At 36.9% G+C, this 27846-nt stretch overlaps 2 protein-coding genes and 2 long non-coding RNA genes across 5 annotated transcripts; 1 reads left to right on the forward strand and 3 right to left on the reverse strand.

The window, feature by feature from the left end:
- Positions 1–9421: 9421 nt before the first annotated feature.
- LOC120258241 lies at positions 9422–11259 on the reverse strand. The gene is made up of 3 exons (XR_005535963.1): positions 11124–11259; positions 10940–11029; positions 9422–10149 (listed from the first exon to the last, which is right to left on the reverse strand). It is a non-coding gene; the product is annotated as an uncharacterized LOC120258241 (long non-coding RNA).
- Positions 11260–12182: 923 nt separating this feature from the next.
- Positions 12183–13004, reverse strand: LOC120259549. The gene is made up of 3 exons (XR_005536139.1): positions 12864–13004; positions 12495–12600; positions 12183–12411 (listed from the first exon to the last, which is right to left on the reverse strand). It is a non-coding gene; the product is annotated as an uncharacterized LOC120259549 (long non-coding RNA).
- Positions 12743–14249, forward strand: LOC120259548 (glucan endo-1,3-beta-glucosidase 11-like). The gene is made up of 2 exons (XM_039267175.1): positions 12743–14075; positions 14170–14249. The coding sequence occupies exons 1-2, from the start codon at positions 12873–12875 to the stop codon at positions 14230–14232; spliced, it is 1266 nt and encodes a 421-aa protein (XP_039123109.1). The 5' UTR covers positions 12743–12872; the 3' UTR covers positions 14233–14249.
- Positions 14250–15292: 1043 nt separating this feature from the next.
- LOC120258805 (ubiquitin carboxyl-terminal hydrolase 10-like) lies at positions 15293–26201 on the reverse strand. 2 transcript variants are annotated; one of them, XM_039266240.1, is made up of 13 exons: positions 25756–26201; positions 24268–24507; positions 24025–24169; positions 23067–23126; positions 22889–22984; positions 21592–21990; positions 21359–21499; positions 20725–20895; positions 18055–18312; positions 17812–17960; positions 16485–17021; positions 16112–16385; positions 15293–15945 (listed from the first exon to the last, which is right to left on the reverse strand). In XM_039266240.1, the coding sequence occupies exons 1-13, from the start codon at positions 25890–25892 to the stop codon at positions 15832–15834; spliced, it is 2721 nt and encodes a 906-aa protein (XP_039122174.1). In that variant the 5' UTR covers positions 25893–26201; the 3' UTR covers positions 15293–15831. The 2 variants fall into 2 exon arrangements, with proteins under 2 accessions (XP_039122174.1, XP_039122173.1); XM_039266239.1 differs by having other exon boundaries at positions 16485–17045; positions 25756–26200.
- Between the last annotated feature and the right edge of the window lie 1645 nt (positions 26202–27846).

Consider the following 27846-nt stretch of genomic DNA (forward strand, 5'->3'; position numbering starts at 1 on the left):
GACCCATCTTCATTGCGGCCCACCACCTTTGCAGGAGAGGAATGAAGCCCGGATTGGTGATCCACATCACTCAGTAATAGTGGATCCAATATATCCAACCCATTCTCAGAATTATAGTTCTGGCCCGTATTAATGCAAAGCCCAACAACTTGGGCTACTGGATCCTCGTTAACCAAAGGATCATGAGAAGCCTTAACGTGGTCCAGCGCACTCTTATTCCAAGAATCCTCATGCATGCCATGCGAATCACAAATGTGCACCAACGCCCTCTCATGCCGAGAACCCGCAGGCACACCATGCAATTCACTAACGTGCACCAGCGCACTTTCGTTCCGATGATCCGCAGGAACTCCATGCACATCATTAATGTGCACCAGCGGACCACTCTCATCGTGCACCGCCCCTTCCTTAAACTGAACCTTCCCAACCTCAACCAGTCCACTGCTGCCACCTGTCTTAAGCTTACCCTGGATCGACGCATGCAACAGACGAGGACGCCACTGCTCGACACGTCTCCCCGCCGTACTCTGCGTAGCTCCACCAACCACCTCGTCAGAGCGTCGCTCGGGAGACCGAGCCGATGAGCGTCCAGCGGTCCGTCCCTTGCCATTGACTGTATTGTCCAGTCATCATTCCGGCACCCGAGCCCGAAGGAGACTAACGTCGGTGCCACCGTGGGAGCAAGGCTCAACCACCACCGACGGCTCCTTCGTCTGAGCATCAAGAACACCACCAGCCATTTTCTCCTTCCCGAAGGGACGCACCGGCACCTCCGGACCTCTCCTAGAACCCGAGTGGGAGCCAAGCTCCACCACCACAATGCTAGTGGAGCTAGCAGCAACACCATCCTTCGGACACCGCAACCCTTCCCCAAGACCCGTCCCAACAGTCGCCAAGGACCCAACACCCTGAGAATCATTGTCGTTTCCCACTAACACATAACGGCTTAACTCCCGGCGATAGATCGGAAGCAACCCACGATCCTCAGTGAACAAGACCACGTATTTCCTCATACCCAGACTGAAATCAAGCTCCAACGGCAATGCCACACCAGCCCGGCGCCGCACCAGTGCCGAAACAAATTGCTTATGAGGAAGTTCCGCTTGCGATAACGCCACCAATTCACCCACTTGTCGCGTAACCTCAGCGAGGATGTTCCAGCACCAAGCGTCGAGCGGCAAATTCCATATCAGGATCCACTTGCCCTCCCCCGATGCTCTGCCGACGGCCCCCAGTTCCGCCGACCAGGGAGCGAGCTTCAGCACACATTGCCCGTCTTTGGTCATAGCCTTGAACTTCCCCATCTTACACAACTCCTTAACTTCCTCCCTGTTCGCCAAAGGTAGAAGGAAGTGGCAATCGTTTAGCGGTGTTATAGGTCCGGCCAGAGACCTATTAATGAGGAAAGGGACGACGGCCAGTAAGTTCGATTCATTAACAAATCCCTCTTCAAGCGAAAGCACTGCCACCTTAGTAAGTTCTTCACGTAAATCCGAAGAATCAGGAGATAGAGGAATTGAAAGCGAGGCTCGGTGGACCTTCAGCCCCCTTGAAAGCTCTTGAGAGGGACCCATCTCAACAGCAACCTCTACCCCCGGCGAGGGTCCCTGCTGCCCATCGCGCTTCGATCGAACATGCACCTTCTTCCTATGTGGGCTTCGCTTCGACACCACCGGGCAGCGAGCAGCCATGTGGCCGACGCACGCGCACCTCAAGCACACGATTTGGTGACGGCATTCCGCCGTTTTGTGAGTGTTCCTAAAGCATCGACCACAAGAGGAATCTTTCGGCGAGCACGGGCGTTTGGCACTAGAGAGCATAGGTCGATCGGAAGAACCTCGAAACACCGCCTGTCTGATCACTGGAGGCTCTCCTGAAGAGGAAGAGCTCGCTGCTTGAGCATACGACATCCCTACCTGCGTCTGTGAAGTACCTCCCGTAAGAGGAGGACCTAAAGAAAGAGAAGTGGATGAAGTCTTGTCCGCCGCACGACGTTTACCACCCCCTCCGCCGCCGTCGCCGGAAACTCCCCAGAGGCTCCGCAGGAGGCTCATCTTGTCGCCGTTTTAGATTTTTGCAATTTGACAAGTTAAGTGGGGTTGTTTGATACAAATAGCATTATGCTGATTTGAATCCAGGTATTATTAGGGAATACAAGTCTCTGTGGATTCAAAACCTTTTCATTTAATGACTTAAAGATGGAGATGATGGTCCAGTGTTTATTTCACTCCTTAATACACACTACAAACATCCGAAAATGGATTAACGGAGAAAGTTTGCTACTTAATACCCACACCTTGCATATATATATATATATATATATACACAACATATGAATTAGTGAACTATTAGTGTTTCAAAGCAATGCAAGCCATCCAACTTCAGTGAGAAACGAGGAGCCAAAGTACTCCCCCTTTGCTTCTTCTCCACCTCTATTTGCCTCTCTCCTCTCTTCTTCAAGACTGTATCATCACTCCCACTCTCATCCTGCAAATCAAAAGGCCACCATATTATTATCAGTTTCTGTTACTTATCCAGTTTCTGACAATAATCCTTTTATAATATTTGGTCTTCATCTATGAAAAAGAGAATTTCAAAGTTTCAAAACAACGGAATCAAACAAATTAACAAGCAAGAAATATATATATATATATATATATACGTATACATACCTTGGTTGAGTGCCCCTTAAAGAAGGAATAGTTCTTCATTGCAGGAATAACTAAACCAGCTCCAACTAAAGCAGCCATTTTTTTCCTTCAAAATATCAATGAATGGCTTATCCGAAAGGAAAAGAAGCCTTTATCTCTTTTCTGCAGTAGTGTGTGACCCTGTGGGGCTCTATATAAATAGATCGATAGATAGATAGATAGTTTTAAGAAGGAAGAAGACGACAATACCTATAAACCCATTCAGATAATAGTCTCACATATGTTACAAATAAATGAAAATTCATTTAAACCAATATATCTGTCCTTTAAAAATAAAAATAAAAATAACTACATTAATTAAAATAAAAATGGATCTATCATCTTCATACTGATGTTATTTGAATAACTTTTTGAATATATTGAGGAAGGATAAGATTATCTCTTAAATCTCCAGTCAAATGGATTGGAGGGTGGCCACGTCACCAATTAGAACCGAGCACATGAGGAGATAGCTCTCCTTCGGGTGTGCATTATATTCATGTCGGATTACTTTGCTTATCCTCCTTTTTTTCTTATAAATTTCTATTTCTTTTCTTCTTTTTTTTCAAAGTTTTTTTTTGTCAGCTTCTTCCACCTTTAAACTCTGTGATAGAGTATATGTTTATGAAAATAAAGTTTCTCATTTATCCTCTTCAATAATAATAGCAATAATTTTCTTTTGACATAATCAGAATTAAGAGAGAACATTTAAGTCTTTCAAACAAATTCTAAAATAGTTTCAACTGTTTGGATGATTTATTACATTATATTATAGCAAATAACCGGCGGCAAAATAATTAATAAGGTGATTATGCAACAAGATAGACATTGCTACATGTGAGTTTTATATTATCAATATTAATAGAAGTCGATCATGCAATCAATGTTTTTAATATATATATATATATATATTTGATAAAAGGGACAAGTGCTGTCAAAAAAATAGGCATGTATAATAGTGTTTGTCCTTTAGGGGGTTTACACTATGATCAATATAAAAAATATTGATTAATAATATTGTACTCTTTGTGATGAGTTACTAATAGATTACCGGTGATTTTGATAATATTTTTCTGTAAAGTTTTGTATGAGAAGAATTGTTGTTAAAAATTAAGTTTTTTTTTTTATTATAAAATATGGACAAGCTATTTCAAGAGCGTGCATAGAAGCGAAGTTAATACCTCAACTCATATAACGTCCTTACCTTATGTGAGTAGAGCACTTTACATAGAGATTTGGTTCTAATAACTAAAGAGTTCTTTGACTATTAAAAATTACATTAAATATCCATATTATTTCAAATTGATACAGTATTTGTATTTACAAATATTAATTGAGTTATGATGGAGGGAGGCTGTGGTCTTGTTCTCTCTTTTATTCTATTGAAGTGGTTTATTCACTTTTTTAAAATATATATATATATATATTAATTGAGTTTATATATAATTATGTTTTCTATAAAAGATACTTTTTATTTTAATTTTAATGTAGAGATTAGATGTTTGACTATGATAATTGAAAATAAAAGTTGACAAGGATTTTTAAATTATCTTCCTTAAATAAAACATGTCCCAAGACAATATTAACATCAAGAGCAAAGAGACTTTATGGTATTGGTTTGAATTGCCAAACTACCAACATGAAAAAAAATCATTAACATCAATAGTGCGATCCAGTTTGAATTTGTCCATTTGTAAAGCAAAATCATATACTACGCTGTACTATTTCATAGAGTGATATTCATGAACGATAAAGTTCAATCACCAATTTGTCCATTTGCATGGCATAATAAGTTTGTATGATTGCTAAAATCAAACTTAAGATTTTGTAGGTTTTTTCATAGTTTGAAAATGCAAGGTATTGATGTTGGCCTTTTTACCTTCAAGGTACATATATAAACAGATAAGCTCTTGAAACAGACAGGTTATTAATGCAAGGTATTAATTTATTTTTTTATTAAATTTTAATAATTAGATGTAAAAATGAAAAATCTTATGAGATTTTCACTGCTTAGAAATTTATGTTGTTTATTTTACATTAATTAAGTTATGGTTTAAATAAAACCAGTAAAGTAGTTAAACTAGTCAAGAAATTAAAAAATGAGCAGGAAGCAAATATAGAAGCATGAGAAAAAAAAAATCTAATTTAAACTAAATCTGAAACCAGGTCTAATCACAAGTTGCACAAGTTGTAATGCCATCTTTTTCCTCCCATGTTGTACTTATATCTTTATAAATTATTAATTTCATTTTTCAAAATAAATATATGAGTGACAATCAAAATAATCACATCATTAAATACGACATACTAAATGGTTTACGGTCCAATCACAAGTTGCCCAAATTGCAATATTTTTCTTCCCATGTTATAATTATATTATATCATTTGCTAATTTTATTTTTTAAAATAAAGTCATAAGACAATCAAAATAATCACAAGATAAACTTTAAAAGAATCCAAATACACAACTAATACAACAACTAATTAAATGGCTTACAGGTCCAATCACAAGTTTGCACAAGTTGCAAGGTTGTGTTTTTCTTCACACGTGGTCATGATATATATATATATATATATATATTTGATTTTTTTTAAGAAAAAAAATAAAAACAAAAGCAATAATCCAGTGAAAGTCTTTGGCTCGAGTGGTTAGGACATTAAAAATAAATCTCTCATGTAAAATATAAAATAGCTAGAATTTAAATTTTATTGAAAAAATTAAAAAGATGATGTCACAACCTAAACTGAAACACCATACAGACATGCACTTATTGTTTATTTTTTTTTAAAATTATAATAATTAAATTTTATTACAAACTCTGCTTTGAATCTTTGATGCTACATGGGCTTTTTTTTGACAAATACGTTGATTTTAAGTTTTTAACTCTAGTAAAATGTTCTGGTGAGCTTTATTTGAAATTCATTATTTAATTTTACTTTTTTATGTTTACAAAAAACCTTTCTGAATGTAGAAAGCCCAAAAAATAAAAATGTATGTATGTAAACATGACTAGTTTGGTGTTTAAATTCAGAATAGCTTGTCGCCCTTTTTCCAAAAAAAAACTTAGAATAGCCATTTAATCTCACAATAACTAAATAAACAAATTAATTAAATCCATCACTGGTTTAGCCAGTATTTTTATGCTAATTGCGAGGCTGAGACAGTGGTGTGAAAGCCATTATAAAAGTTATCCAAAATGTCATTTTTATAAGGAGGCATAATTGCATAAAGAAAAACACATTATAATAATATAAATATTCAATAAAAATCACATCAAATCATGAAAAAGAAATGAATGGATGAGATAGGTCCAGGGCTAGTGGCACGACCTGCAAGCACCAAAGACCACACAATCAAATACCAATCCATTACGATCTCCATCAACACAACCATACAAACGCTACTTTTTTGGTATCAGATCAGACCACCGAAACAGTAATGCCAGCCTTTCACTTCTCTCTGTTTATATTTTTTTCCCTTCAAAATAAATTACCATCTGACCATCACTTAAACATTTCTCAAAAGCTGACCTTTTTTCCATAATGGCCTGTCAGATTCCATTCCACACAATCACAAAACTACAACATAATTGTAAAAAATTAGATCTTCACACACTATCTTCCAAAACTTGTTCTGATTTGAATAAAAGCAGAGAGGTTTTAAAAGTTGGACTCAAAATTATATATATATATATATATATATCAAGATTTAATACTTTCTCTTATGGCGTGAAAGGCATGAGATGAGTTTTTTTTTATAAAATACAACAAATGTGTATCCGTGACCAAAAAATTTAATATCAATAAATCAATAAATTGTTAGGATATAAAATGAGATATATACATGATGTTATCTTTGCTAGATGCTGGAAAAGTCCATTAGTAAAAAAGCGCACAAATGGATGATTTAATATTTTAAAACGTAAACTCATAGATTATAAAGGCACGCCATTGAATTGAAAGGTCAAGAACATTAACGTGAGATTTACACTTATTTTTTTAATTAAAAAAAAATTCCGAAACTAATGGTGTTTAGTAACCGCACGCGTGCCGTGCAGCAAGATTTTCCAGGCAAGGAATCAAACGAGCGGCGACGAGCCCAAGCATGGCTTCTTTCAAACAACACGCTCATATTACGTGGCCCTCTCTTATTGGCTTAAACTAACCGCCAAGACCGCAAAGTCGACCCATATAAATCACAGTCTCCATCAAAATTATAATAAGACTTTAAAAAATAAATAAATAAATAAATAAAAAGAAAAAAAGAAAAAAGAAAATTTCCTCACCGACCGGAACTCAAATTTTGACATGAACTATATTTAATAATTCATTTTGGGAACGCGCTATAAAACGGAAAACACATTGCCAGCCTCGTTGGAAAGTCAAGCAACATCGTTCACGATTGAGAGATCGATCTCCTCGGCTCTGGCGATGAAGAAAGCCAGCGTACTCGCCGTCGCGGCAGCTGCCTCCGCGGCTGTCACCTCCGGCTCCGCCATGCCATCTGATGAGGTATGTATGCTCTTGTGATCTATAAAACTCTAGCCTTGGATCTCCATGTGTTGATGAATTTGAGGGTTTAATAATGAGATGATTTGGATTGTAGGGAACGATGCGGAAGGAGGTGGGAGAGGGATCGGGATCACCGAGGAAAGGAGCGGATAAAGGGAAGTTTGCGCCGAGGTTCGATGGGTTGCGGTTCATTGAGACGTTGGTGACGGCGCACCGCTGATGCCTGGCTTCCTTGCCGATTAGGTTTGGTGTTGTTGTGCTTTAGTTGTAGGGCTTAAGCTTATCGAGGGGGCTTGTCTATGAGAGCTTTTTTTTTTTTAAAGAGGTAGTATTTGAGAGAATTTGATTGGTGGCGTTGCCGGCGCTGCAAGTTTTGTTAGGCTTTTATTAATCTGAAGGGCTTCTTTTTCTTTAATGGAATGAAAAAGTTTGGTGAAGTTTTAATTATGAAAATTAATGTCTTTTTGGTAGAAATAATGTTGAGTGGGGGTTGAAATTAAAGAGAATCTGATTGTAACATGGTTTGTAGTTTTTCCAAATGAAAACTATTTTTTTATTAATTAATGTATTTATGTAATCCAGTATAAATGATTTGCTTAAAGGAATAAAAGTGATTGTTAATGGAAAAATCCTCTTCTTGCTTAGAAGCTAAAATGAATGGAAAAAAAAAATCATTAAAAAAGACTGCAAATTAGGAACATAATGATAAAATAATAAAAGTATATAATTAATAACGAAAATATAATTTTCTTATATTATGTTCCTCGGCAATAACTCGGTGCATGAAAGTTTGGGCTTTATTCCTTCTATTCATTTTCTTATTATGGTAAACAAGGATGATTTTCATTTTTCACCGACAAAAACTCAAAACACAAGAAACTACAAAAGAAATACAGACAATTCTTCTATCAGGATGGATGCTCAAGAATGACCCAACTTACTAAATTCACACATTTATTAACGTCTTAATTCAAGACTTAAACCATGATGATGCGTGCATGATTCCCCTCTGTTTTATGTGTCTGTCCAAATGAAGAAAAAAAAAAAAGATTCATAAGCAGGTAAAGCTCTAAACTAATTTCATCACCTAATTTCTGTTTTCTCGTGTCTGGCCAAAAGAAGAAAAACATGGATTTTTAAGCAAGTGAACCACTAAACTCATTTCATCACCTTACTTCAAAATTCAAGCACCAAATCCAACCATTTCCCTTATTAGTCTCTCATTAGTTACACCAACGCTTTCATATTGGAACATCCACTGCACCCACCATGTTTGATTACTATTATTATTTTTTTTTTTTTTCTTTCAATTATTTGTTCAATGCATGTAGATCACGTCACAGTGGCATTTCCTGGAAAGTCATTGGCCTCAATGTTTGTTAAGTACTAAAATAATAGGACCCCACAAATACGAGAAAGTAGGCGTGCAGTGTATTTTAAAATTGGGTTGGAAGGGTCCCATGAATTTTAAAATTGGGTTTGAATGTTCCCAATACAGGCGGTATTTTGTAAACTATGATGCATAACTTATGTTAACGATGGAGATGGGCTATGCTTCTATGTGACGTTATGCCTGTCAATAATTTTGATGTTCTTTCAAAGATGTGTAACCTGAAAACAACTACTAAACAAACTCATGTCAAACCAAGCAAATTGAAAGGTAAGAAATTGGGCAATGGTGATGGCACACAAAAATGTATCATATGATCATCCTGTGGTAAAATGGCTACTAAGCGTGCAACCTTTTGACAGAATTTGCAGATTATTAAAGTTGTATAAAGCTTAACCAATGTGACAAGGTCAGGCCAAAATTTGAACACAACAAACATTCAAAACAAACTTTGCCCAAGTTTTCACATAAAAATGTGATTCACAAGCAATAAAGAAACAGTGCTCTGTTTGGCTTAAGGTGGAAATAGACTACCAAACACATGAAAGCAGTTTACCTACCCTTCTTTTTTTCCTTTTAAATTCCTCCAAAGGACTCGAACCAAAGACAGCCAAATAGAATTACCAAAATTAACTCAATTTCTCCCCTTCAAGGATGGAACATTGAGAATAAATTAGTTTAGTAAAAAGCATCCAAATTAGGTCTGATTCCAAATTCAAACCAACTTCTTATGATCCAAGTCAGAAACAAGATTACCAATATTATTAATCCTTATCATTATATATTAAAATCTATTATTCCATTTGATGAACCATGGATCTATTACAACATACTCACAGATTCACCCCTGCATCCTTTTGCCCATTTCCATTCAGTCATCTTCTGCCACTATCTCCCATTATTTAAAATTCTTCTAAATAATTATCTCCTACCATATACAGCTTACTTATCTTTGAACTGAATGCTGATTGACCACCTTGACTGCATGTGGTGTGCTTTAGCCAATGCTTTCCAGCTTATTTGCCACACACAAAATTTTCTCCTTAGAATGACCTTCTAATCCTATCATTACTCATGATGCTCAACATCATCATCGATGTCATGCACCTTCATCCAACCCTTCCTATCATCATTTGACCTCCAGATAGAACATGCAGATGCAGCTCTAATTAGTAAAATAGCAGAGACAAATTAACTCCAATATCAAAAAAATACTGGTTGGTTAATCAGTATCAAAGGCCATCATTTGAACTTTGAATTATATTCATAGTAACCACTCCAGGCCCTTAATGAGACAGAACAATCTTTTAAGCTGTAAGATGTAAAGTATAGCCTACACGCTTCAAGGATAAAAGTCAATGACCAGCTAGGTATTAGTATGGAAGAGAAGTGGCTCCAAATATGTCAACTAAACTATTCAAGCATTGGTAGTTTATTCCAATCCATCAAATTTCATTCACAGGAAAATCCAGACAAGTTTAAGATAATTATTCCTAATAAAGCACAATCCCTCCAGGTACTTGCCATTGTGAATTACCAGATATCAATTCCCTTCTCCTATAAACACCAAATATTAAGCTGGATTACCACCAACAAAAATAGTAAGTTGACAGAAGTATAGTACAAATATACATACACATAAAAAGAACGTTCCATTAAGAGAGACACATTGTATTGAAGTCAATGAAGTGCGCATAAAGAATTACCAATCGCTTAAAGTTTAATCCCAGACAAAATGCATAAATTCCAAATAAAAGGTTTGGCCTTTGAAAGATAAGATCCATTCTAAAGTTGGATAATTTTGAAAACAGAAAAGCAAGAGGACGACACACACACACACACACACACACACACACACACACGATGTTTTCCCACAAATAAAGCCTTTGTTCTCCAGCTATAAAATCTATTTTTTTATCAAACAAACTCGTTCTTAAATAAAATTAATATGTTAAAATATACCTTGATTTAAAAATGTCAATGTCAGGATAAAAACTTAAAGAGATGACATCTCTAGCAAGCATAAAAATAAAAACCTAATATTAAAGATTGGAAGACAAAACCTCAAAAGCCCTGTTTAGACTCTTATTTACTTGTTGCTTCCCTGTTTTTTAGCTGTATTCTATTCTTTCACTTCTGGTGAGAGGACTTAACTATTTGTACTCTTATCTTTTCTTTCAATAAAACAGTGGTTTATCCACTCCACTCTTTTTTTTAAAAACCCTCAAGAGCCGTCCAATCAAACAGAGTAAAGCCCATGCCAGAGTGAGCTCTCCATACTTAAAATCCTCAAACCAAATTTTTAAAGGAAAATAAATACTTTAATTCAAATTGAATTGAAACCGACCTTCCTCTCCTCGACAACAGTAACACCCTCAGGGGATGGTAGGCCCTGACGGCCGCCAACGCAGCAACCAAAACCCTGGCACCACCGCACCTTGGTGGAAAAAAGAGTACACGGTCAAAACCAAAACGTTATAAATTCTTTTGCTACAGAGAAAACGTGAGAAAGAGAAATTAACTCCTCTCACCAATGACACCAAATCCAGATCCAACATTGGCAATGAGATCAGCGATGGACCCTTTTTGCAACGCAAGCAGCTTAGTAAGGCTCAAGGTTCACATTCACAGACTTCACCGGCGTCAAGATCTTATCCTCGTGCTGATAAAACATAAGCACTAGAGGGGGAGATGCAGGCCAAGAGAGAGAGAGAGAGAGAGAGGACCCGTGATGGAGATGCCGTCGTGGTGGAGAATAAGGGAAGCGTAGGTGCAGGCAATAACTCCAACAGCCATGGCGGCCAGAAGAGAAAACGTGCGCGAGAGTGAAAGGGCTTCTGGTTTGGCGGCATCGAGCGAAGGGGTTCTTGCTTAGTTTTATAGGCGTTCGTTTTGAAGAGAGCGCCCGCGCACTGGTTTAGGGTTTTCCGTTTGGTTCACGTTCTCTCTCTATACAAGATTTTAAACCAATTTAAATCCATTTATTTTTATTTTTTACTAATAAATTATAAATTTTTCAAATTGTGGCACTACAATTGTTTTTAAAAATTTATGATTTCGAACCCCAAAAGAGACTAATGTTTGAAACAAGGTGCTAATCGCTCTTCTCTAAAAAAAACAAAAACACACACAACTAATGTTTGAAAATGTCTGGGCCGTTCCAGCTTCATGTCATGTATTTTATTTCCCTCTTTAATCACTCTTTTTTTTAAAAAAAAAATTGTTAATTCATATTGTCAAGTTTAATTTAAATTTCTTCTACCATTGCACAAATAATCCTCATAGAGAACATTAGCTGCTGCCGTTATTATGGGTTGCTCATGTTACTAGAAACTCACAATTCTATTTTGTTGGGCTTTTCAAATCTTAGGACCAATGCTGATGTTGAAAGCCGACCAATGTTGTGCAAAACCTTGTTGAAATATTGATGTGTTAAATTGCAATTTATCTTTGTTCCGAATAACATTCGAGTAAGAGATTATTATTATAATAGTTATTCTGTACTTAATAGATTAGACTTTTATTCCAAACGGTCGAAGAATAATCGTTTTTGAAAAGCAGAAACCTAGAGCTCATAATAATAGAGATACTTTAGTTAACGTATACAAGAGTTAATTAAATCCATACAAAAAATCAAATCAAAGAAGAAAATGAAAGACATTCAACCAAAACTCTTGTATAATTTGCTGGCCTTTTGGACTCATTTGTAGTACTATTATTCTTCCACCCACAAGCTCACATAGTGACAAAGTCCTTTTTCTATCTCTAAACTCGCTGACGTTTCACCATACTCAAAATGCTTTAATCTCTAACTCTACTCTATATATAGAACAATAATGTTCAATATTTATCAGTATTCATTAATAATTTGAAATAATATTTTAGACATGAACTTAAATTACCTGTCTGGCAAGGAAAGTAAAATGTCCAGTGATGAGAGAAGGTGGTCCATGCAAGAAAGTGGCTGACATCTCAAGCATTCAATCTATTGGAGTGCGGCAGGCCCACCTGCATAAAATTACCCCAAGTACAGTAAAGTAATCAGAAATGGTAAGAAGGATTAAAAGTTAAAAATCTGGTAATCTGAGTAGCTGTTTCAATGGCAGCCACATGGGATGGGAGCTGCTGCTCTTTCTTTTTTAGTTTTCAAATCACACACTCATTGTCTATCTTGCTGCAACCTCACCTTCTGACAAAACCAAACCCTATCACTCCACCGTAACGTTTAGAAAACTTAAAAAAAAAAAAATAATAAGATACTCATTACTCACCGCTCAGAGATGACAGACAACTCCAAACCTCCAACAATGGCGGCCGTCCCTATTCTTCTTCTACTAAGCCTGCTGCTCCATTGCGCTACTCGGGCTTCCGCCCTTTCTTCTTCCCCAGTGGGTGTAAACTATGGCTTGGTCGCTGACAACCTCCCTTCTCCGACTTCCGTCGGCCCCTTGCTCGCCTCCATCAATGTCGGTCGCGTCAAGCTCTACGACACAGACAGTGCCGTCCTCTCCGCACTCTCCACCACCGGCTTTGAGCTCATCGTCGGCCTGCCGGACCGCTGCGTCGTCAAGCTCGCGGACCCTTCGGCTGCCCTCGTATGGGTCAAAGCCAACCTTCAGCCCCACCTCCCCGCTGCCAAGATCGCCGCCGTGACCGTCGGAAACGAGGTTCTCACTGGTAATGACACCGCTGTCATGGCCGCCCTTGTTCCGGCTATGCGATCTCTCCGCTCGGCGCTAGACTCTCTAGGTCTCCGCTCCGTCGCCGTCACGACGCCTCACTCGCTTGCCATTCTCGCGAACTCCTTTCCGCCGTCGGCCGGGCGTTTCCGGCAGGAGCTCATCCCGTACCTTTGCCCCTTGTTGGACTTCCTCGCTGAAACGGGATCCCCATTCTTCATCAACGCGTACCCGTACTTCGCCTACAAGGCGGAGCCGGACAATGTCACGCTGAATTACGCCCTCTTCGAGCCGAATCCCGGGGTTCTCGACCCCGGATCGGGCCTAAAGTACGAGAACATGCTCGACGCCCAAGTGGACGCCGTCTACGCCGCGATCTCAGCGGCGACAGGGGGCAAAGGGAAAGGGTTGGAAGTTAGGGTTTCAGAGACTGGGTGGCCCTCAGATGGGGACGAGAATGAGGTCGGAGCTACGGCGGCAAACGCGGCCAAGTACAACGGGAACCTGATGAAGATGGTGGCGGAGGGGAAGGGAACGCCGGCGAGGCCCTCGCAGGTGCTCCGAGTGTACGTCTTCGCTTTATTCAACGAGAATCTGAAGCCAGGGCCCAAGTCCGAAAGGAATTACGGGCTTTTCAAGCCCGATGGCACGCCGGCGTACGACCTCGGGATCAAGCCGGAGACGGAGAGCCCGACGACTAGTGGCGGCGGAAGCAGCGGTGGCAGAGGTGGAGGATCGTCGGATGAGGGAGATGGATCGTCGTCCTCGGGTTATTACAGCATCTCCGCCGCCGCCGCCGTAACGGTAAGTTGTCCACCGGTGCATTTTAAACTGTTTAATTTCAATTACTTTGTCTTAATTATTATACTAACTATATTATTATAATCAATTTTTGCAGCGTGGGAGGGAGTGGCTGCGGGGGATGGCGATGATGGTGGGTTTGGTGGTGTTAGTGAGCTAGGTCATTGGTTTTTCTTTAATGATAATTTATTTTGGTGTAATTTTTGTAATTCTGGACGTTTATGTTCATTTATATTAAATATTAAATGGCAATTCGAATTGGCGCCTGATGAGATTCGACCGAGTGGAATGGGTATAGAAATATTCTTGCCTATATGAGACTATTATTGATAATCTGGTGATGGCTTTGGTTGCATCATACCTTTGTGAGAAATGAGAACGTGAGATCCAGAATAGCAAAAGCAGGGCACGTGGAGGGGATCGGATAACATGACAAGCTGTACACGTGTCAAGATGCTTGGATGATTTCCAATAAATATGTGTGTTTTTCCTCGACATTCGCCGAGCCAAGTATCACCAGCCTTGAGCTCGGCTCGAATAGAAGACTCGAGCTCGTTCAAGTCATTTTTTTTGTACTCAAGCTCAGTTCACTAAAAACTCAAATAATTCAAGCTCGGTTCGTTTAAGCTCAAATTAAGATAATATATGTATAATATAAATAATTTAATATTATATATATATAAGCTCGTTTAGGCTCACAAGCCTCAAAAGCTGAGTGTGTTTGGACTCGAGCTCGGCTCGGCTCGTGAAAAATCGAATCGAATTCGAGTATTGACCGAACCGATTTCAAGTAGCTTGGCTCATTTACACCCCTACATTCCTCCGGTCAAACTCATTTAGGTGAACTTATAAAATGTTCAATCCACGAGTTTTTTAAACTTTAAAAGCATGATAGAAATGATTCATAAAACTGTATCTTTGAAACAAGGTTCTCTGCTTGTTGGGCCCCATTTTAATTGAATGACATTTTCGGTAAAAAAAAAAAAAGAACAAGTTAAAATATGGGTATATTATGAAACCAGAAAGTAGTAGGTGAGAATCAGACGTAACAACAAGGAGAAAAGTCATAACATTATGGATGTACCACAAAAGAGGATTGCAGTAAAGCTTGTGGGCAGTGATAATCTCAGCAAGCGCTGAGCAAGCAGTGTACTATTTTAAAACCAGTGAAATCACCTCATTTGTGTGCACTCCCACGTGGAGTACCCTGTTTGTAAAGATTAAAAAACAAAATCCAACCATAAAGCCAACCAATTGATGTACATCCTGCCGGCCATCGATAAAAAGTGAAGCCCTCCCCGACAAGGGAGTTAACAGGAAAATTTAGAATTTCTAAACTTAATCAATGGGGATGAGCAAATTTTGATATGAATGCTTGTTGACCACACACCAAAACATACAAACAAATAAGGATAACCTTCAAATCCTGCTCTGCGGATAATGTATTTTAGCCAGTTGCAAAGATGAACCCTTGGCAACTGTTAGTACCATGTCCAAAACTTTTGGTATGGGCAATAGATGAACAAAATCATCTGCCTCTATGTAGGATGATAAAAATGTTTCTCTCTTCCTGCTATTACTTGTATATACTTTATATTCAGTTGATTGAAGAGGGGGGTAGTGACAATAACACAATGAATGGATCGGACAAAACATAGACAGTAACACATCAAGCTGCTGCGCCCATTGCACTTCACTGTGTTCTATTCTTCAATTTGAATTAAACCTGCCGATGATTCCGATGCTGCCATTCTTGATTCTACTTTACTCTTTGATAGAACAAAACATAAGCTGCAGAGGTTCTGATTGAATCCTCACCCACTGGGGAAACATGACTATCGTCAAAGTGGTACCACCTGTCCTCATCTATCAACTGGAATATAACAAAAAATAACAGAAAATCATTGCGCTGTGTGTGCATGCTTGGGCGTCATATTATACTTTTTTTGAATTTAAAAAAAAAAAAAACATAAGAATCAGGTAAGGCTTCGCGAAGAAGTTGTTCCTTGTTTCAATCAAAGAAATGAGAAATTAAATACCTTTGCATAGGCAGAGTAATGACCACCACCCAATCCACCATAATGGTTGCTTATCGCATAAAGCTCATATAGATGGGATTCTGCGGAACCGGGTTTCTTCACATACTTGGTTAAGTCAAGATTGTGCACAGGAAAGTTCACAAATGTTTCGAGTTTATTCTTCATAAATCGGTTATATGAAAACCTCTTCAAGTGTACAACTAAAATCTCAGGTAACCTCCAGAGATCCAACTTCTTCGTTGCTTGTCTGTGCTCCTTGCAGGCAGGGCAATACCTGCCCATTATATAGGTGCATAACAGAAGATAATTACGAGCAGTGAGAACGACGGAAATTATTTCTAGAGTAAATTAAAAATATCAGGAAGAAACCAACCACATATCCTCAGGACCAAGAGGTTCCTCCTTCAAAAATGCATCCAGACATGAAAACAAAGAGACAGGCTCTTGCCGAGTTTTCTTATTTCCACTATGGTGAACTCCTGGAAGATTCTCAAGGTAACTGGCATCATAAATCTCATGTTCTCTTTGTGACCAGTTTAAAAATAGCTTTATGGAAGATACCGGAGCAACAAAAGTGATATCATCATTGACCGTGATTCCACTGATACCTCTTTCATCAGTCATGACAAGTTGGAGGGATGGGGACCCGTTAGCTGTTGTCTCAATTTCCATGCTGTGTGCTGACAAATCCTTTCCATTCGGAAGTGTGTGATTATCTGTAAGCGCGATTGCGTCCAAGCTAGGTCCACAGCCATTTTCATTGATGATTTTGGCTCGATGAGAAGGAAGTTCTTTTGCTCGCAGGAGAGGTGTAAGCACAGTTCTCACTGCAGCATGTATATCTGCCCCTGAATCAGCACCTTCTCCTAAACACGTGATAAGTGGTGTTCCTAGAAGCTTCCGTGAAAAACTGTATTGCAATTCAGGTGCACATCTGAGCCAAAAACAAACAATGAAACTCCAAAATAGACATCTTTTATAGCAATCATTTAGTTAGAAGAACAATCAACAACAAATATATACACTAGCATATTTTTTTTCTCATGATATCAAAAGCCTATTCTATGCACCATGGCAACAAACTGTACCAGAAGTTACCAATTGATAGGCTTTCACTTAAAAACGCCATCAAGTGCTAGGAATAAATAAACAGTAGAAAAACCTTCTTTAATCCTGTAAAAGCAGTTTCATAAAAACTACACATAAGATGACACATTTGAACAATGGAAATCACCATAGAAATATGATTCTTCCAAGAATAAATGCACTACACAATCGAATCACAAACAAAACAAAAAGAAATAATGGAAAGTTTAGAAAACAACAGAAATTTTCCCAAAAGTGTTGTGCTGTTACCATTTTTTTTTAATTCAAATTTATGGATAACATTTCCGTGGTGGATATTGGGTATAAATCAAAAAAGAAAAAAGAAATCAAATGCAACATCAATATATTTGCTATGTGAAAACCTGAATGCATGCAGAAGTACATTCTTAGATTAACATGCTAGATACATATAAACAACGAAATATAGTCAACAAAAAAATAGCATTCACTTGAAGCATAAAGATGCCCTTTACAAGCAGCCCAACCCAATAATTCAATTGCTAAACACCCTAACCAGAGTAAGGAAAGGGTAGAGTCAAATACCAAAGCAGGACAATACCAACATAAAAAAAAAGGGGGGTCAATGAGTATACCTTTCGACACTCCTGTGTAATATTTCGATTCTCCTTAATTTATTGTAGTTTGAGGGAAGCCTGTATGCCACGAGATAGTCTTCATCTTTGATACCAGAAAGTGGCTCAAACATATTCTCCATGAATCTGTATATTTTATGCTCATGCACCTGCAACACAGAAGAAAAGATAAATGTGTACATATGTGCTGTTCAAAGCAGTAAAACTCTTTAAAAAAAGAATCACATGAAACACAAATTTTACCTCTACGACCAATAAAGCTTCATAACTTTTCAAGCAACATGCAATACTCAAGGCTTGAATAAGATCCCTAAAGCAACCATTTCTGGAAACAGTTACTGTGTAAGGCATTGGAAGGGCAATTCCATCACCAGAGAATACAGTTACTGACATTTTCCTTGTAATAGCTGAAGGCAGTGGCAGAGACAAGTACATGAAAGGATCAAAAGTAACTGAAACTTTTCTGCAAACTGGGCATACCAATGTTGATTTGTATTGACCCTGAACAAACAGGATGTCTATTAACACAACTAATTATATCAAAAGACAATTTACACTATTCCTCTATGCAAAAACTTGCATTTGCCTAATTGGACAGACAACAATATAATAATAAAAAAAAAAGCAATGTGGAGATGAGTTACATGATATGAAGTTCATTATGTGTATTTGGTGTAGCAAGAAAAAAGGTGTTCTGCAAGAATTTTATTGCATAATGGGCATATGATGTAGTGAGGAAAAGGCTTCCTGGATAACCATAGCAAGCTTTGTCCACATTTGAGCTTCATTAGGAAGAATAAAGAAGTTACTCTTTGTACAGTTAGAGGTAATAACTCAGGCTATGCAAACATATTTGGTTAAAGCCGGAGCTTTTCACCTTACCGATTTTTTAGATACTTGCAACCTTGATTAACCAGGATATATCAAATGCAAGAGCAATGTCTTTCTGAAGATGCTTGCAAATGTTATGATACAGGACATTAGCGGACAAGGGTATCTGATCATTTATCAAAGTCAATCTCTTTAGCAATAGTTTGTATTCAAATTCAATCATCTACTGAACTATTTATGCATATTAAGCCTTGTGTGGTATAAATATGATTCTGTAGTGAGCTCTTATTCTAAGAGTTGGAAAGGTGGCATGGATGACCAAAGCTTCCTCTAAGCATAGAGGATGATGGATGATACCAGTGTAGAAGACATATGATGCAGAACTTGACTATTGGAAATTAATATGGGCGTATTAATGAAGTTTCCAATTACATGTTCATTTTATTTTTTTACTGATACATAATTTTTATGCCGAAGGTGAAGCTGACAATGCAATCCTCCTTTAAGCTTGAGCAGGTTTAGATTATTATGAACAGAAATATGAAGATGAATTATAACTAAGCAATTGCATCAATTATTATGCTATCAGTCTATCACCCTTCTCTTCCTCTTGACCAACAGAGCAATAAAGTTGTCATCACAAGACTTGATCAAATATATCAATAGCATGGTGAGCACCTAGTGATGGAGCTGCTGAAGTAAATGAACCAGCAACTTACGGCCACACTTATATTCTCTCATAGTCATCGTCAATGATATTGTGAAGGTTGATGAGGCAAAAGCATTTAGCATTGGTCATAGTCAAGGTGGTACACATCCACAAACAGTCATAAAAATGAATAATTTTGGTGAGTGTGAAAAGTCATTGGGTTTTCCATACCTCAAGGCATGTTTTTTGTAAACCACATGAATGCAGATTAATTCACATTAGTAGAGCTATTGCTTGATTGGAAACTTTGACTGTTCGTGTAATACACAATTTATGGGAATTCCATTACAAGAATTTCAATAGATAGCCAAAGTTCAAGTGACACTATATAGTATTTGAGTAACAACTAGCCGCACTCTGGTTAAGTCAGTAAATAGAGGTCTGACTATATAAACATGTGTTGCCCATCCTATTAGCTTAAGTTGTTAGGTTGAAATACGCTTAGGTAATATGTTTGGTTTGTATGTAACATAATACTAGAAATCGATTAATTGGTTTGTTTGTAACTTAGCAAGTTAATATACAAGCATGTATTAAGGGGTGTATTAGAGTAGTTAATAGTCGCACATCATTAAATTGGTAAATATGGGCTGAACATACAAGTTTAGGTCTCTCATCCACTCAGCTTAACCTTTTTGATTAAATCAAACTCTGAAAATATGTTTAATTTGTATCTAAGAGATAGCACAATTAAAAATCCCCATATTCTGAGGACACAAAGGGTTTACACAAGGATAATGACCCAATACAATCAAATAAGGTCAACAAGGGAAAACATTGTAACTTCACTACATAAAATCAAGAACTTTGGTTGTGCTTGATTGGTAAGTAAAGGTATGTGTTTTAGGACATCTTTTTAGAAAATTGGTTTGAAGAGAAAATTTTCATATGAGCCACCTGGCCCACCCACACTTTAACTCAATGAATAATAATCAAAACTATGATTTTACCCTTTTTTATTGATAATAGATATTTATTGATATTAAATTTTAAAAAATTAATAATAAATACAATTATTTAAATATTTAAATCTTATAAAATTAGTTGTTGAGATAAGTCTGGGTGTTTGGATTGAAAGTGAGTAATTCTCAAACTAAACCACCCTTTTATCCCAAAAAAGATATTTACAAGCTTTACCATGAATTAACAAGCAAATAATGGCAAAGAAAGTTGATTAATTAAATATGATTCTGAAATTGATTATGGTAGGTAGATGCGATAAAATTTGGGAAATACGAAAGAACAAGCTGCCTACAGGCTATAGCCTTAACCAAATATAGAAAATAAAAGTAAAGAAACAAGAATGCATATGAAATTGCAGAGAGAAAAAGAAAAGGCATTGTCTTAAAATATCAGAAAAAGTAAGTACTTACTTGGCAGATATCAACAATCAAAGAATCATTGCGAGCCTTATGATATTCCCAACATTCATCAGCAAACTCCTCATCAGGACGACCATTTGCATCCTTTGCTTCAATATATGGCTTGTTTTTCACACGATTTAAATCTTCATGTAAACCATCCAATAAAAATGCAAGAAGTTCCTAAGCAACAAAAGTTGATGGTGAGTGGAGAACAAACCAATCACCGATGTAATAAAAATACACTCAAAAGTTCGCACTCATAGCTATCATACCAAATTAACACCAAAAAAAAAAATCGAAATATAAAAAATAAAATAAAAATAACTTTGCTTAAATCAAGAACAAATGCCTAAACATTTATGCTAAGTAGTGGCGAGGTTGGCATACACAACTATCACAACATGATGGAAGTTGGCATAACAGAAAAATATTTCTTGCCAAGCTGCTCTTGATATAAGCACTAGATGTAAGCTTTGATATTATATACAAAACGAATAATTATGAGATTGCCCACTCTGAATGGAACAACAGCATAAAGAACATAATGAGAAGCAAGCGGAATTCAATAAACAAATTCAAACAAACTTGAGACACACACACACACAAAAAAAAGGTTGTGACTAACAGTCATGGAAGTACTAACCTGTGAATCATGTTGGTTATAACCACTAAACTGAGGAGCGAATCGAGCAAGTTTTCCTTTAAATGCGCGTGGTGCAACTGACGTCCTTCCAGATGACCATAGCGTCCTTAATAAATCACCAAATGCAATTGCAAGCTCACCCTACAAAAACAAGAGACATAAAATTATTGAAGAATGAAGAAAAAACAATCAAAAACCAGGGGCATATAGACACGCATAAAAGGTACACTTACTTGCATTCCGAGAGGATTTTTCTTGTTTATTTCTTCACTATAGTCCTGCAGGAAGTACTCAACCAGAGGGGGAGTATGCACCAAACATTGAATAGCACTATTCATGAAACAAGTGTTGCCCAGGTTATGCAACCCAGTAAGTCCTCTACCATCTACTTTTGTCCCATTGCTTAAGATATCATCAACATCCTCTGAATCCCTCTGTGACGAACTAAAGCTATTCCCCGGTGAGAGATAAGAACCAAACCGAGAAGAATGTCCATTTGAGAGAGTAGGGCCACCAGCAATCGACATGGAAGATCTTGATGGTTCTATTGGAACTAAAGCCAATTCATTACCTGTTGAATCCATTCCAAAATCAGAGGGCCACAGCCCATCAACTTGTACTTCCAAAAGAATCTGCACAAGAGCAAAATAGAATATTAAAAGTATGGATGGAAAAAATCCAATTGGATCCAAACCAAATGTATGATGCTGTGATCAGAAACATTCTTTCAAGTTTCAAGTACCAGCCAAAATTATGAGATAAAGAAAAAAAGACAGTTGAAGCAGTTTACATTCACCTAAATCTCAAGGGATCACACCTATGGTTTTCCATTTGCATCAGTAAACATCTTCTTTAAGTTATAAGATGAAAGATATCTTCTATAAATTGAAATACCCCATAATTTAAGAAGAATACATAAATAATAAACACAGTTATAGAGCACGATATATGAAGAGAACATGAGAAAGAACTATACACTTATAAATAGACTAAATAGACCAAAGGCTGCCAACATAACAAGGCACTGATGGATAATTTGGTTGGGCTTGGTATTTAACTAGATTTGATCGCTCAACCAGAAAAGCAGGCTCAACAAACAGTGTTTGCCTAATCTTCAACTTAACATAGCTCTTTACATATACTGTATGTATAAAAAGAACATAGTTAACACAACATAAATATTAAAAAGCAACAATGCAAAGGTTGACTTCTAGATATTCAATATCTTTCCTTATTTGATTTAACGTCTTAGTATCAGTCTAAACAATGCAAATGAAATGCAGAGTCTATCTTAGATAAATAAGCTTATGCAAGCTGCTTGATCTCCACCCATTGTCAAACAAGTCATTTCAAGTTAGATTTAATTGTATCAAGTAACTTATGCCAACAGAGTCATACAGGCTTCTTCTTGTTTCTCTATAAAAAGGATAAGAGGATCGTGGACAGAAATCAGATTAAAACAAATCCTTGCAGAAACTGTAAATTATAAATAAATTAATTAATAAAAAAGGCTAAGGTATACTCTATCACCTCCTGGTCCATATGCAGTGTGGCTTCTTCCAGAGACTGATCCATTTTAGTCAGCATAGAGCTTTTATTTCTCTTAAAATAATCCCAAATTAGAACCTGAATATGGAAACAAAGGAGCAAAAAATCAGTTGGAAGGTTGATTAAAAAAATCCCGAGGTTTGATGCTCAGAAGGCATGCCTTTGTCTCGTCTAGTTCAAGCATTGCGCAAACCACTTTGTACAGGTCACCGACTGATGCCTGCAATGTAAGACAGTATAACTCAGCATATCATTCTACACTGACAAGTGATGGTGATTTAAATTTTAAAGTAAAAAAATGAAAACTTTTAAGTGATAAAAATCGGTGTCTTTGGATAATTTCAGTAGAGTTGGCAGAAGAATGGAACTGTAGCATAAAGATAGAATTTTAGTGGAGATTAACAAGCTTCAATTTTTATTTCTTTATTTATTATTTATTATATATTTATTTTGTGCTTTCTTAGGAGATTCTGTCATACATGGAAGTGATTCTCTTAAAAATAGTATAACATTCGCTAGGAAGATTAGGCAGCACATCAAATGTAAATATTTTATCCTCATAAACTGAACTACAATCATAAGTCAAGGGACTGCCACAGGCTAATGCTTAGTTTCAAACAGCGTCTTCAGAAGCAATATATATATACAAACAAGAATCAGAAACAAAAGATCTCATAACACTCCGAAGCATAATACCATTGAACTAAAATGGTCAAGTATATAAAATTATCACTCACGGAAAATAGACAATAAGGCGTAAAACAGAATGAAAGACACAATAACAGGCAATATGGCACTCTTGCTATGTAGGGTAAACAATTTACTTGTCATGTGATACAAACGAATGGGCAATAATTTTTCTGAGGATGAAACCAAATATCCAGGGGGAATGTCCATCTAAACTGGGACTGAATCATTTGCACTATAATTGCCAGTTAAGCATGTCTTGGTAAAAAATAAACATTGCGCTAGGAAACCAAAAACGGACCAAACCAGATCATATGCACCCATGCACATATATATTTTGACTATTTTCATATGCTCCAGTACCATGGTTTGTAAAAAAAAAGGTATATGCCAGCCATGCAAAGAAGATTGGAAAGTATTGGAGAAGGTACCTTCCGACTAATCCTGATAGTTCTTTCAGAATTGTCTCTTGCATCAACTAGACAAAGGCATAGAGGATAAACTTCAATGGAAAAGTTCTTGCTATAATAACCTTCAGACAGAATCTTTCTAGGTATTTCAGGCCCTCCATTGTACCTGCAATGAACAAATTGGCCAGAATGACATTTGTGCACGTGCAGATGATTATAAATACACAAGAGAGAGAGAGAAGGGTGCAGTATAGCTATTCCTACCATTCGACAAGCTTCTTCCAAACTTCTAGTGGTACCAGATCATAGTCTTCCCCTTCTTGTAGATTCCCACGAAGATCTAAGAAATCACCTTCCTTGTTCATTTCATTCAAAATAAGCTCTGAATTATCTATCTCCCCAGGTCTGACAGGAGCATGCAGAACGTCTTTTTGTTTCTTGGCGAAATTTGAATGTTCCACATTCTCATCAAATCCCACATACTCCTTCCATTCCCTCCACCATCTGCGTTAAGAGCACTATCAAGTCAAGGGCATGAAGAAGACCATTCTAAATTAGCTTATTTACGTAAGAACACTGAATTGTTTCAGAAACACAACAGGTACAGCTTAACCAAAAAACACAACACATAACCTAGACAAATAGGTATTATTTTTTTCTCCCTACCAAAATCCTATAAAAATTTGCAAAGAAAGCGATAAGAGCACAGAAAGTCTTAAGGGATAGATACAAGAGGTGTCAATGAATAATCTATTTTAAGCACTCCCATATGTAAAATCATTTTATGTGTATTATATTCTTCTATAAACCAATATGCATAACCAAACCCACGGCAAATATAATAGCAGTACAAAAGAATTCTATGTCAATCTCAAAAGGTCCTTAAAATCACATAGAACTTTAAAAACTGTTTCCACTTCATCCAACCAACTTCACTCATTCGTCAAAACTCTTGCTTAATTTTTCCATCATTCTGCATATTAACATTGAATTCTTGTGTGACATCATATTGATGATTTTTGCGTAACGCCACAAGTTGAGAACCAAAGGAGCAATAATGCTAGTTAATAAGCCCGTGCCCCTAAAAATTTAAAGCAAATAGCTCAATGCCTCAGGGATTTAAGGAATTCAAGATCAAGTTTGGGAGAAACTAGAGTTTAACAACCTTAAATGGCTAACAAGGTCAGAGAATACAAGAAAGTGGTGGTAATTTAACACCCAATAGGGAACGGAGCAACATGTGGCAATGTCGAGAAAGGGCGAACACAACTGTCTCAACTTCCACAACAATCCCATGGACTACACATAAACCCTGTTTCCGCTTTGCAATAGTTGTTGATTTCAAAATTCTGTAAGCTATATGAAGACTAAAAACAGCCTATAAAGCCTAGAAATCTTGAAAAGCTCACGAAGAGATCTAGGACTTCCAATGAATAGATGCTCTACCATCCAAAATTTTAACCATATCAACAGCTATATCTCACAGAAGGCACCATGCAAATTCAATCAGCAAACTGCAGAAAACTAGAAAACGGTAAGCAATCAAAAAAAAATTAAAAAAAATAAATAAAAGATCTATTATTTCCTCAAACTAGGAATACACTGATATAGCAAAACAACACAGCAACAATTTCAAGAGATTACCAAATCAACCACAACAAATCTCTCTAAATGATCAAACAAAAACGCCAATGCAGCTCATACCACAATTCATATAAAACAGCCAAAGCCCAAAAGTGGAGAAAATCTCACCTGCTGGAAATAAGGCAAAACACATCCCCTTCCTTCAAATTGGCCTCTGAGACCCTAATCAACTCCTTGACGATCTCCTTCTCCTCCTCAGGAGAACAAGGCAACGAGCAAGCCCCCGGAGAATTAGACATCACCATCCTCGATCACAACCCAACAATCAACAAAATTGAATTCCTGACTTCCCCCAATTCCAATTTGAAAACCCAACCAAATTCGATCCAATAGCCCCAGCAACGAGAGATTGAGAGCGATTCCAAGCCCCAGATCGCGAGCGCCGGAGGTCGAGAAGGAAGTAGAACCAATGAGAAGGGACAAACAACGGCGAGAAAGAGAGAGAGAGAGTCCCGGTTGGGACCGAGTTCATGCGTGCCCTTTTTCCAACTGTGTAAGTTGGCTTTATGATGCAGGTCGTGCAAGGGCAGCCACGTTTTGAAAAGCAGGAGGAGGCTTGGAGAAAAAACACACAAAGATAAATTTGGTGACAAAAATACATGCGTTAATTAATCCATCCATCCTCCCCCCAAAGACTTTCCAGTTAAGGGAAAAGTTTTTGTATCTTCTTGAATAAATAAACTGGGAATATGACAATGATTTAAAATAAATAAATAACAAAGAAATGAAACTTATAGAACACTAAAAAATTAGAAATTTTTACCAACATTTTTTTAAAAAAAAAAAATTTATAGTCCTGTTTTTTTATTTTTCAACTGGGGTCTTGGTTTTTAAGATATGGTATTTCATGTTTTAAAATTGGGAAAGCATTGTATTTAAAATTTTGTGGTTTTGAGATTGCATTGACTTTTTGATCTCCTCTCGCTAAAAGTTGGTCTGTCCACGTTCTCGAAATTTGTATTTATGTTAAGATTGGAATATTATCCATTAATGTTTTATTTAAATTGCAAATTTATTTATAGTCCAAGACCTCAAACAAACTAAGCATGGTGCTCTATAAATCATATGTTTATAATTCACTAAGCTCGAATAATAAAAGAATCTTTGCATAATATGTTAAGAAATCACAATAAACTATTGATTAAAAAGTTGGACAACTGGGTCCCCCTTTTATTCAGTCTTTCCATTTTATTTGATGAATGAATATAAGGAAATGTGAAAATTGAGTTATTCTGGGCCACTAGTTAATTCTGGTTAGTTCTAGATTGATGGTTCATTGAATAGATAACATACCCCGTGACAAAAGGATTTTTTATTTTATTTTATTTTAATATATATTTTAAAAAACTTGATTAACTACCCTGATTTTAATCAACTATAAGATAAAACTCATTAATCCCACTCCTATTGTTTCTAAAATTGCTAAACTAAAAATGCACCAGAACAAAAATTAAAATATTCAATCCTAGTTTCCCTCTTTTCCATGTCTTTCCTATCTACCCAAGTCTCTCAATCTAGCAGGCATATGTTGGTTTTGGTGGCACCAAGCGACCAACCTCAAAAGATATTTTATCCCATCCAACAACAAATTATTTTTATTTTTGGAACATAGACAAATCATTGTACCTTAGCTCTTATGGAATATGATAGTTTTATTTTTTTTTAAAAAAGAACCTTTTAGTTCTATAAATTATATATATATATATATATCATAAATGAGCACAAACCGCTTGTTAAGAGTAGACATACATACCAACTGTGATGTAACTTTTATGACACATATGCTCTCACCTTATTAGGGGTGTAAATGAGTCAAGCTATTCGTGAGCTACTCGAGATCGGCTCGGTCAATGCTCGAATTCGATTTGATTTTTCACGAGCCGAGCTGAACTTGAGCTGCTCGTTTATGTTGACGAGCCGAGCTCGAGCCCAAAAACACTCAGCTCGTGAGCCTTGCGAGCCTAAACAAGCTTTTATATATAAAATATTAAATTATTTATATATAAATTACAAAAATACATAATTATATAAATTATATAAAATTACAAAAATATTTATGTATACAAGCAAATCGAGTTTAAACGAGCCGAGCTCGAGCACAAAAAAAAAATAGCTTAAACGAGCTCGAGCCAAGTTCGAGCCTTCGAATACTATACTCGAGCCGAGCTCGAGCCTGGTGATACTCGGCTCGGCTCGTTT

The sequence above is a fragment of the Dioscorea cayenensis genome, chromosome 4 (genome assembly GCF_009730915.1).
Source record: "Dioscorea cayenensis subsp. rotundata cultivar TDr96_F1 chromosome 4, TDr96_F1_v2_PseudoChromosome.rev07_lg8_w22 25.fasta, whole genome shotgun sequence".
NCBI lineage: Eukaryota > Viridiplantae > Streptophyta > Magnoliopsida > Dioscoreales > Dioscoreaceae > Dioscorea > Dioscorea cayenensis.

Coding starts and splice junctions, on each gene's coding strand:
- LOC120258805 (XM_039266239.1), bottom strand. CDS start 25,892: ATGGTGATGTCTAATTCTCCGGGGGCTTGCTCGTTGCCTTGTTCTCCT. Junction 21,991..22,888: donor CACTGCATATGGACCAGGAG/GTGATAGAGTAT, acceptor GCTCTTGTGCAG/ATTCTTTTGGAAGTACAAGT. Junction 21,500..21,591: donor AAAATCCTCTCGGAATGCAA/GTAAGTGTACCT, acceptor TTGTTTTTGTAG/GGTGAGCTTGCAATTGCATT.
- LOC120259548 (XM_039267175.1), top strand. CDS start 12,873: ATGACAGACAACTCCAAACCTCCAACAATGGCGGCCGTCCCTATTCTT. Junction 14,076..14,169: donor CCGCCGCCGCCGCCGTAACG/GTAAGTTGTCCA, acceptor CAATTTTTGCAG/CGTGGGAGGGAGTGGCTGCG.